At 58.1% G+C, this 11622-nt stretch overlaps 2 protein-coding genes across 2 annotated transcripts; one reads left to right on the forward strand and one right to left on the reverse strand.

Moving 5' to 3' along the window:
- Nucleotides 1-2239: 2239 nt before the first annotated feature.
- Nucleotides 2240-7742, forward strand: BXZ73DRAFT_84008 (uncharacterized protein; the record flags this gene model as incomplete). Its single annotated transcript, XM_048023961.1, has 21 exons — nt 2240-2254; nt 2303-2746; nt 2891-3247; nt 3298-3567; nt 3621-3722; nt 3775-3834; nt 3902-4012; nt 4048-4170; nt 4215-4343; nt 4394-4545; nt 4885-4946; nt 5153-5430; nt 5480-5719; nt 5761-5850; nt 5904-5948; nt 5998-6354; nt 6404-6685; nt 6738-7071; nt 7183-7252; nt 7369-7557; nt 7583-7742. The coding sequence occupies 21 exons, from the start codon at nt 2240-2242 to the stop codon at nt 7740-7742; spliced, it is 3870 nt and encodes a 1289-aa protein (XP_047870748.1).
- Nucleotides 7743-10955: 3213 nt separating this feature from the next.
- Nucleotides 10956-11535, reverse strand: BXZ73DRAFT_84009 (uncharacterized protein; the record flags this gene model as incomplete). The annotated part of the gene is made up of 2 exons (XM_048023962.1): nt 10956-11126; nt 11174-11535. Coding segments are annotated over 2 exons (533 nt in total), but the record flags the coding sequence as incomplete, so codon positions are not given.
- Nucleotides 11536-11622: the final 87 nt, after the last annotated feature.

Below are 11622 nucleotides of genomic sequence, written 5' to 3' on the forward strand. Positions count from 1 at the left end.
TTCGTGGGGGACGGGCGAGCGGGCGGTGTATCGGCCTGGGAGCGGAGTTGTACGCTCAGGATACCGCCAACAACGAGTTTCTGGCGGCTCCTCTTGCCGAGTTTCGCTTTTTGAAGGGCGTCGTGCCTGTCTTCGTATGGGTCAAGGTGCGCTTTTGCATCATCTAGCTGACAACATCTGACTTTCGTCTGTAGGAGGAGCGACCGCGCCCCCTTGGGTACTGCCTACCGCCCCTTCACAAGAAGACTTACAAATACGTCCTCGACTTCCTGCGCAGGGATAATGTCGATCTCGGAGCGGGCTGGATGTTCTGGAACCCCAGTGCTTCATCCTGGATAACCGGTAACGAAGACGCGAACGTTCACGACATATGCTGCCAGACACTCTTGCTCCGTCACGCTGAGAACGAACGCGCGCGTTTCGCCGGACGGTTCATAGAACAGCTGGAAAAACACAACAAGGTGGTTGTGGCGACGGAGGACATCGTGTCTGCGAGCAAGGTGAGTTTCATGTGTTTCCTGCGCGGAGACGGGACTGATCAATCACGCGCAGAGGCTGCAAGAATCGCAAGGCGGCCATAACAAGAGGGCCAAGGTGAGCTCGTGCCTGGGGCGATGGAATTATGTCTGAAAGCGTGCATCCCGCAGACAAGCAAGTGAACGACGGGGTGTGAGCCACTGTAGAGCGCGAATGTTTCACCTTTTTGTATCGTCATGTAGAGATATCAGCATTGGCAACGTGTGTGACGCGCACGACGCGATCAGCGCAATGCGGGCTCCGTCCCGATGAGGGCCTGGACGCGGAATCCGGATGTCGCTCGAAAAGGGAGTCGTCCTCCCTGTCGTCGACCGCCTGCCCAACGGCACCCTGTCGGCGCTGCTGCCCCCACCACTCATCGCCACTTCACCTCAGCCAGACAGCGGTGATGACTATTCCCTCGACCCACTCACGCCATACCGACGCCGCCGGCCCAAACAAGACGCTGCACATCCCTAAAGCCGTCGTAAACGCATGGGTCGCTACAGTCTACGTGTTCAACACGGGTGTATGTCGCGCCTTCCTTCATACGATCTGCTGGCTAATGATTTGTGTGCCAGGCTACGACGCGGAGAGAGCTTCCTCAAGCCGTGGGATCGCATCATCGGATACGCCTGCGCGCGCTCCTGCGGAGGTGGGCGGAGACTTCGGCGACGGTGGGCTTCTGGAAGGATGGTAACTGGGCGTTGGCCTCTTTCGACGACGAAGTAGTGGTGGTACAAGACCTCCCCATCATGCTGGTACGGGTGGGAAACTGGGATAGAGTCTGCAAGAACTTCGGGAACATTATCGGAAGGTACGACTCGACTCGACGGGGAAATGCAGTACTCGACGTTGTCGAGTACCGAGGATGGTACGAGATGATGTCGATTATCAACTACACCGTTGTTGTGTGGACCAAGGTGAGCGCACAAACCTGCTTTCTTATGCTGCGTTAACGTATCCAGAATGTCGACGGCGGCCCATCGTTGTGCCACATGAACTCACAAGTGGGGAAGACCTTCTCCGATGTGATCCAACACTGCAAACGCCTCAACGCAGCGATAGACCTCTCCGAAGACGTCATGACCTGGTGTTCCAAGACGTCGACATGGATCTCCCGCACTGTGCACGACCAAGTCACCGATGCCGACTCTCACATGCTGCTCATACGAAGCGCACTCAACACGGACGCCTGGGGATGTGGCCCCTTCATTGACCGGCTGGAGCGAGAGGAGCGCGACCGCTTGGCTCGTCGTAACGTGGATTGAACACGTTCATGAGTGAGTCTCAAGTCAGCAAGTGTCGTTCATGCAGCTGATCTCGGACAGTGATGTCGCTCGGCACTTGAAGCGAGCAGTTTCGTATCAGAGTCCACGGCGATACAGTGCTGTTGTATTCCATTGTGATATGTAGACCCTGTTACTTCGGCGCCGAGTATATACATAGAGAGAGACGTCCTGAGGACGCCGTCGTGGCGTTCTCAGGCATTGAGCGAATTTTGAAAGCAGTTCTCAGTAGAACAAAAAATGCAATGCATGCGTCCCTGGTAGATGGATACGTACTGAGAGTCGGCTCGGAGGAGGGACATAAAGGTAGCACGGCCCGTTCGATCGCGCAAGCCGAAAGAGGAAGTGCCTCGAAACGCAAGCGTCGCCCAAATTTGCGCCGTCCCCGCTCACCACCTCCTATCGTCTCCCCTACCTGTCATCGCTCAGCAGCCATGGAGCCTGTCGTTGTGAGTGTCTTGTGCTGTCCTCCTTCGAGTACTGAAACGAAGTAACAGCACGACAAGCGGAGGGGGTCCGACCGCTGCAGGTTCTACCCAACACAGACGGGGCCTCCTGATGACATCCTCTTGAAGATCGAGCGCCAGCGAAAGATCGATGAGGCACTTCAGCAAGAGGCGCAAGCACCCCACCAAGACGCCGAGGACCTCAATGAGGAACATGTCACCTCCTCATCAGAAGACGACCACAACCGTGACGACCACGATGGCGACGACCACGACCACGACGACCACGATGACCACGACCACGACCACGACGGGCGCGACGACGGCCACGGGCGCGACAGCGACAATGACCACCACCGCGACGACCGCAAGAGCGACGATGAAGATTCAGACCGCCGCCGCCGCCACCACCCCAATACCCCGAAGAGGAAAAGAAAGGACAACCGTGGGGAGAAGGAGAAAAGGCACAGGGCGGACGAGGTGTACAATGGCGAGGTATGTTTTTCCACATGGAGTGTTCGAAGCGATACGAATGACGCCCGTGAAACAGACTACGGTTGACCTTGAAGAAGCGAACGTTGTGGTTTGGAATGTCGTGAGCGTTGTCAGAGCTGCAGACACCCGACGCGGCTGACATAGCTACAGGGCGTGGTGGGCCATAGTATCCACGTCGCCACCGTGAAGCTCGAACAAGGCATGGTCGACCTGACGAGGATCAGCGCGATCGCCACGCGCTACACACACCATCGGATCATGGAGATGCAGCTGTGGGAAGCCTTTGATTGGCAGGCCCTTCTGCGTACGAAGATCCGACTAGAGCCATATCACGCGGGATGGATATGGGTGCGTGCGCAGGCGGGAGAGTGCTTCGAATTCGGCATCTACGCGCGGATGTGGGAGGAAAGTGCGGGCAGATCATCTCACTGGAAAGATGTCATACGGGTGATGATGCGAGACGCTACCGACAACGTTCCTTTGGTGATCCAGTGGCACAAGGTGAGCAAAGTGGCAGCGCAGTGTATCGTCTGCTGATGCAGGGGATATAGGCCCGGGTGTTTGTCGACCACGCCGACGAGAAGACGCTCACCTCTTCGCTCAAGTCCACTCTCGACGACGAAGGCACGCTGTATATATGGTCTCCCAGCCGCTCGTCCTTCACGTCCACCTCAACTCTGCATGACGCGCTGTGGTTGGTCGCTGACGCGGTTCACGGTGGTGCTATGGTCCTCATAAGAACCCAACATGCGAACCTGGACGGCTGGGGCATTGCGTTGGACGCATTAGAACTCGCGCGACGGATCACCCGCCTCATTGAGGTGAGTGTACTCTATCTGGACCGCGCGTGGCTGGTTCTGACCATGCCGCCCAGCTGAAGAAGGAGAGACAAGATAAAGAGCAGGAATCAGACAGCGACAGCGACTACGACCGTGGGGGGTGCGGCACACGCCTGGGGATGTCCGCGTCCGAATGGGTGAGGATCGCGGATGTGTCCTAGGTCATACTTATCTGATATCTTCTGGCAGGCTGGCGGAAGTAAGCCTGACAGACGTCGAACTGCTGACACGAAGCAGACCGGTGTGCAGGTGAGCGTCGTACCCATTCCCGCGACACGAAATTCTAAGTAACGCTTGGGACGGTGGATGACCCCAGACGAAGAAGCGCGGTGCGAAAACGACTAAGTACCAAGATGTTCCGAAGAAACCATCCATCGCGGCGATGGACACGATCGAGATATCGGACGACGAAGGCGATGTGAACCAAGTGAGCGCAGTGACGTCACGATATGAGATGGGTAGCTGATGAAGGCGCAGTCTAACAAGAACGACGTCAAGAATGTGGACACCAGCGATATCATCGAGATATCGGACGACGAAGGATATCCGCCTCTGGGAGGCAGAGACGCGCGAGGCGCTCGACACGTGAGTGCCGCCGTGACGTCATAGCATATGATGAGTGATCTCAGGCAACGCAGATGCGAAAATCAAAGCCGAAGAAGAAACACGATGTGACGAACATGAAGACGATCGAGCTCTCTGATGACGAAGACGTGGTTTCTCAAATCTCGCCAGTCCCCAGGGGAGTGGACATGCGGGTGTGTGATATAATCGGACCTGTCGAAGAACATGGCTCATACTTTTTCAGACGCCGAAGGGGGCGATGATCCACGCCAAGAAGCAGCCTGAGGTGATAGAGATTTCGGACGACGAAGGATCGGCTGACCAAGGCCGCACGCGAGCCGAAGAGCATAGGCCTGGCGATTGCTCGTGTAGAGGTAATGAGGGCGATGAACCAAGGTGAGTCGAATGACCACAAAATAGATTGCGTCGTCTGATGCAGATAAACGAACAGGCCACTAGTCCTCACGACCTAGCGCCATCCCTTGCGCCGGATGCTCGCATCGGGCGGGCGGGCGGCACGTAATGTTTCAACCTTAAACTAGCAGCAGACGGTTGCACCACGTTATCGTAAGACCCACGTAGCTAGTACATACAACGGAGTGGTGCACTGGAGGACGATATGAACGCGCTTGGTGTCCGGAAAGGGGACGGGCTTGTTGTTCTCCGGCCCGCGCCTAGAAACAGCTGTACCCAGTATACTAGTAACCTTGAACGCCTACGCTTCAAGGTGTGCAGGTGGGCGTTGGACATGTGCGCCCTGTATAGCAGTCTTAAACGCCTACGCTTCAAGGTGTGGGGTGAGCGTTGGACTCGCCGACGAGCGGTGTTGATTTCGCGCAGTGGGCAGGAATGCCGATGCCAGAACGGAAATGTTCAACAAGGGCGACGTTTCAGCGAGTCAGGCAATCGCCGAGCGCCTGCCCCGAAAAGATCGCGCCGCCGGCGAATGCCTCCTCTCCTGTCCTCGCTCCAGCCTCCTTGAAATTGACCCTCTCCATGACAGGCTTGACGGAAGAGGATCTCCGACGGGGGTACCATCAACCCGGCAAGGACCGAGACGACATCCAGTTTTTCGAGATACGAGAGGCCGAAGGCGCCATCAGCAAAGAACTCTCTGCCCTCTGCAATGAAGTCGTCACGCATCCGGCCCCGCAATGCCCCCGCGATTGCACCCGCTGTGGTTATACACTTCTGAACAACAACGGGGAGACGATCGAGGCACTGAAAGTATCGCGCTTTGTGGGGTGCAAGAAGTACTACGCAGGTGCGGTGGGATATCGCGTGAGTGCGGAAGCTCGCTTGGAAAACGTGTTCTTATACTCTGACATAGCACGAGCGGCCCGGCTATGGTGCATGTCAGTTCTTCCCCAGACAGAAAGGCCCGACACAAGTCGACCTCATTCGCATCGAAACCTTGAGGAAGGAAGATGAGGCGAGGGCAAGGGCATGGCGCGGCGAGTCAGGGCTGTACAAGGGACGAAGGACGAACCAGAGCAGCAAGAAGGGGAAGCGAATTCGGCGGAAGGCCGGAAGCGGGTCTGTGGGCGGCCAGTCGAACGAGCGCGACAAGGTACGTGTCCTAGATATTTCGGGATTCACTTGTCTAAGAAGGGAACTCAGAAGATGCCGAAGAGGGAGAAGGAGGAGAAGAAGCCGAAGAAGGAAGTGCATGAGTCTGCAGAGGTCGACGATGGGAACAAGGTACGAACCGTGTGAGGCTGGAGAGATGACGTGTGTGCTGATGCGATATGCAGCGTATCAGACATAACACGATGACGCTGTTGGTTGCATTTAACCTGGTGAGCACACCGGGCATCTGCACGTAATCAGAGGATGACCGATTAGCAGGGAGGGCGAGGAAGGGTAGACGACAAGGCGATCAAGTTAATCCGAGGCGAGCACGATCTCTCAGAAGAGAAGCTGGTAACCCCCCATGCGGACATCGACAAGATCATGAACATGCGCATCTGGAGCTTCTCCTCCAACGACTGGGAGCGCCTGGGTCGGACGGTGATTGGGTCACAAGATGCGTCGAACGGATTCATCTTCCTGCGTGTAGGACTTGAACACTGCGAGGGCCTCGGATATCACATGCGCGAGTGGGAGGACACGAATGGCACGGACCCCAAGCTCGTCGAGGGAATCGCGGACGCTCTGAGCTTCCCTCTCGCAGCCGGAGAGCGGCTTGTGTTCGTATGGGACCATGTGGGTGTCCAACCTGTTCGCCGGACGGGGTTCTGATCCTCGACAATAGAAGGGCGGTGCCCCGGAGATTGCGATCGCGACGGAATCGGACATTCGCGCCAGTGCGCGTCGCCTCTGTGTCGCCCACGGCCGCGCCCGCATATGGAATCTGGAAGAATCCTGCTGGGACGCCATCTTCGACGCGGACGCGGCGCTCGACCGCGTAAGGGGTGGCTTCCCCATCGTAATCATGGCGTACGCTCCGGTGGGCCAGGAGCGTGTGGCGATGCCGGGCATAGGCCTCGCTCTGGAGGGCGCAGAGCGAGCCCGAGATGGTGCTGGACGGAACTCGGTAAGCCCCCAGTGACCTGTGAGTGGCCGACGCGTCGCTGAGCTGGTCGCAGGGCCCGGGCCTTCTCGAGGTGCGCAGCGCGGATGGGTTGGGACATGGAGGTCCCTCTCACAACATAGGGCGTGAAGCTACGCGCACGAAACGAACACGCGGCGGTGAGCCAGTCAACGCGCGCGCAGGGCGCACCAACTCTCGAAAGCGGCACGTGCAGATACCAGGGGACCCGATTGAGATATCCGACGACAACCTTCCGCCTCCTGGTACGTCGAAGAACGTCAACTCTACTTCGTCTAAGCGGATCGCGGAAGATATCATTGAGATTTCGGACGAGGAAGCCATGCCGCCGCGGAAGTTGTCGCGGCGGATGGGGACGCAGCGGATGTTGGGTGAGGAAGTCGGACACGGGCGAGTGGATGTTGATCTGACCCTAGACGACTAATCGTGAGAAACCATTTTTGACGTCATCGCGGAGCGAACACTGACTGGGCGTATGTCAGAAAGCGAAGACGACGTCGCGGCCGCGATAGGAAGCGGTCGGGACGTCCGGGCGCTAGCGATCCATCCAGAGTAAGTAATCTCATTGCCCGTATTGAAACGACCACCTGACGACATCGTTTCGGCAGTATTGTAGATACAGTATCAGCAATGAGATGTCGTGATTACACTGAGGACGACGATGGCAGACGACCGACTTGGGCGCCCGTTCTGGGGCGCCCGTGTTCGTGCGGGAAGTGGACGAAAGATCAAGGCGCGGACGCACTTACGGAGACATCGCGCACGAAGAACGTGATCATGAGCCCGCGCGACCCGGGCCTATTATATGGGCGTGCAATAAGAACGAGCGGCAGATGGCCGAGCGAACAGCGTTGTGGGTAAGTAATGTAATAAATACGAAAGTACTACACGGGGGGCGCGTCCATTCGGCGTCGCGGACGACTTCATACCAGCCGTCCCCGCCAATAGCCCACGGTACCGAAGGACATGGAAGCGGCTCAGGCGAGCGGTGGTCCCGAGCGGTCCCGTTTACCACATCGGGAGAGGGCGCGGGTGGGTGTAGCACGCGACGAGCCCCCGCGTCCGAGGGGCGCGAGTTGCCGGAATAAACGCCGAATCCTCGGGCCGGAACTGAACGACGGATCACGAAATCAGGAGTAAAGCGGTGCCGTACGAACATCGCCGAAGACACCGAGGCCTGTCCATGTAGTGAGTAGCGTCGTCCTTGCTAGATGTCGTCAACTCATGTGAGCAAGGTCTATCATCAGGAATGAAAAAGCTGGGAAAACGAAGTACTACTCAAGCGACCCTCGTGGACGAGGCGAAATGTAATCGCGGTGAGGTAAAGGACGGAACGAACAGAGACGCGACGCACCGCGAGACAAGAGTTACCTGCGAGCACGCATGTAACGCACGCTATCATAAACGCGAGAATATGAACTGGAATTCGTCGAACGTTCAGCGCCCAGCTCCACGCTCTCGCGCTTGCCACATCGACACCCTCCACCAACCGTCGTCCATCCGCACTCCTCACTCGCGCGAACGCATCTAGACAACCCGCCTTTCTAAGCCAATTCCTTCGTGTTCTGTTTCCGAGTTCCTTGGTGAGTGTCTCGCGGCGTCGTGCGTCACTCTACGAGCGTCTCACCGCTTGCGTCCCCTTGCCCCATCGTCTGTCTTCGCCACTTCTCCTCACGTCGCCGCTTCATCCATCACCGCTTCCTCCTTCTTCAAAGAAACCCGCTGAATCCCCCGAACACCACCGCATCCGTGCGCTCGATCGTGACGTCCTGTCGCGAGTGCGTCTCACCCGCGTGGCCGCCCAGGTGAGTGTCTCGTCAGTCCTCTTCGCGCTGCATCCTTAACACATCATCCATCCGCTCCCTTGACACCCCACGGCCGCCGCGACCGCCACACGTGCGCGGATTACCGTCCTCCGCCCGCGTCGACTTCGACAAACCGCCGCCCGCGCACGTCTCACGCCCGTCCCACCCCAGGTGAGCATCTCATTGTTCCTCTTCGCGCTGGGTCCTTAACAGACGATTCCCCGCCCCCTTCGCGGTCGCCGCTACTGCTGCACGTCGCGCTCCCGGCCGTATTCCGCGAACGTGCTCCTGTGGTGACGTCCCGCCGCGCGCGCGTCCCACCCGCGTGGCAGCTCAGGTGAGCCTTCCCTCGTTCCTCTTCGCGCCGGGTCCTCAACAGACCATCCCCCCTCCCATTCACCCCCCACGCCCCCGCGACTATCGCTACACTACCCCCGGTTGTACTCCCGGTCGTGACTCCCGGCACGCGTGCGCGTCTCATCCATTTCGAACGGCTCTGTGCGTCCTCGGGTCCCTAACCTTCCCGCGCACAGAACTGCTGTCCACGATGCCCCCGATGTCCAGACGGCATCGCAAGGTACGTTGAATTCATCGCTCACAAGAGGAACTTACGGCGAGAACGTTTTCACAGACTCTCGAACGGGTATTGTTCAACTCAAAAACAAATATCCGAGATGAAGATCTGAAGAAGGTATGTCTCAATAGTGAACGACGGGCATGAACTCACCCGTTTTCAGGCCCTGCAGTTCGGCTTAGGCGCTCTGATGAGCAACACGAAACGCGGAAAGGCGTTCGAATTCAAGCCGGGAGAATGCCGACTGCCGACTAATATCGGAGAACGCTTCTGGTACTATCACCCTGTGAGCGAGCATTGTCGGATACGACTCCAGCACGATCTGATATAGGACTCGCTTCCAGGCTCACAAGCCGAATGTCCCCACCAGGACATGTGAGACCCGACATCGCCATGGAGTGAGTCTTTGGCAAACCCTGGCGGACACATACTCACCGAGCACATTCAGGCTCCGTAGCTACCTCAAGGAGAAATTGGGACCCGACGTTGAGGGTGAATGGAATAGGATATGCGCACGAGACTGGGTGAGGCCGGAGATGTAAGCGATACAGTTTATTCATCGTACGGCCGGGGCAGTCGATCGTCTGACATCATACAATTTGTGTGGCGGTGGCGGTGCTTGAGGACGTCCGGCGACGCCTGGCGCCAAAAATCGGACGGACTTAACAGATGGGGCCTCCGAGATCCCGACCGACGCGGCAGGTCCGCCGCGCCACCGGGGCATTTAACTTTTTCATATTATTTCAAGGCTGAGTGCAAGGAAAGGCACTTTGGATCAGTGGTAATCGTGTCGGACGGCTCGAACGCATCGTGCGTTCGATACCGAGTGGCGTTAAGTTTTTGTTCATACGACTAATGACCTCGAAAGGTCGGGATAAGTAAAAGTGTGCTACATACGGTAGTCCCGTCTACTACCTGACAACTAGTTGAAACGTGCGGCTCATCCCCGGTGGTGGTGGTGTTCAGATAATCGCGCAAGTGACCACACTTTGGGGAACGACGCGGGTCCTCTCCGAATATCGCCCCGAGGGAACAGCGCGGGCCCGGGTAGTGGCTGGGGTCCTGCTCTTGATAATCGCGTGCAGCAAGCTTGAGGCTGCAGACGGGTGATCCCTTCCAACACCGCCTCTATCTTTGCCACAGGGCCGGCCCCTGCGGGTGAAGTGGCTGCCACTGATGGCGCGGGCGACTGTTGCGCGGCGGCACAAGCGGCGGCGGCGGCACATCGAGCTGCGTGTGGAGTGTCTCCCCAACACCGCTGCGCGCGAATGTATGTCGCGCCCTACGCCGCGCCCCGGAAGGTGGGCGACTGAAGAACACAGAGCAGGAGGCGCGCTCCTGTGCCTTCGCGAAGCAAGCATAGACACGCCATCCGAGGGCCGGAAAGGCGAAGCGGGCTAGGGACGCGGGTGGAGGGCGCGCGCATGGAGGGCGCGCGTGGGGCGTGGCCAATGTAGGAAGAGCGCGAAGGGGTATATAGAAAAGTACGGGGGACAGGCGCGCTGCTAGTGATTCGAAATTGGGACGTTTTCCGAAAAGGCGTACAGGAGGCTGAACTTGGCACCCCATTCATGCGGGGCCGAAAATTGCATGTCATAACATTATATTTGAAGCTAAACTACAAGCACCAGTGGCCTAGTAGTGGTCTGCAGCGTGGTCCGCACGGAGCACGGTGTTCGAGTCTGAACGCTGGCAGCATTTTTGACGCTTATCCTCTTACTGCATGCGCCGGAGATCGGATAGACGCCCAATCGAGCCGCCCGGCTGATAGGCAATTGCCGGCTTCTAATTTGCCATTAGCACTCTACTTATTCAGCCCATGATGGGCCTTCATCGGATTCTAAAAATCCTACTGCTGTCCCTCCTCCACCCCTCCCTACACGCCATCGCCCACGTCAATATTGACTTGCACGACGTCAAATAAACCCTCCGTGCCGACGAGCGCGAAGTCCTCTGTGTGTCTCACGACGACGACCCGCTCGACGTCGACCTGGACCCCGAAAGCCTCGTCATGACTCCTTCCGCCCCTTCGCCACGGCCACACCATCTGGTCGTGATGAGCCGTCATAGGTTCGGGGCTCATGCGAGGCTGACCTGGTAGGTGACCCCGCCGAATACGACCGGCCGTCGAACCAACGTCTCCAGCTTCGTCTGGTCGTACAGCGCCGTCGGAGGTGGCACATACGTGCTCACAACCGCAGTCGGAAGGAACTCGAGCTGGAAATAATCGTCCCACTCCGCCACTCGCCACTCGAGCCGTTGCAGGCGAAGACCACTCGATGCTCGGCCCAGCATCTTCACGAGTTCTGCCAAGTCGTCTCGGACGCTGGTCGTGATCGTCTCCTCCCACTCGCTGGGTTTGCTTCGATCAACTGCTGAACCGAGCCGCACTCTCGAGGGAATGCGACGGCGAGGATGCGCAGATGCTGGCAGTTCGGCCCGTCGCTGTCCGGGTCCTGGAGACCCCGTCGAAGTAGCGCCCGCAGGACATCGGACACGCATCGCGCCAGCGAGATCAAGCGATGTGAGGTTGGGGAGAGCGT

Source organism: Epithele typhae (genome assembly GCF_022376455.1).
Source record: "Epithele typhae strain CBS 203.58 chromosome Unknown BXZ73scaffold_254, whole genome shotgun sequence".
In the NCBI taxonomy this organism is placed as follows: Eukaryota; Fungi; Basidiomycota; class Agaricomycetes; order Polyporales; family Epitheliaceae; genus Epithele; species Epithele typhae.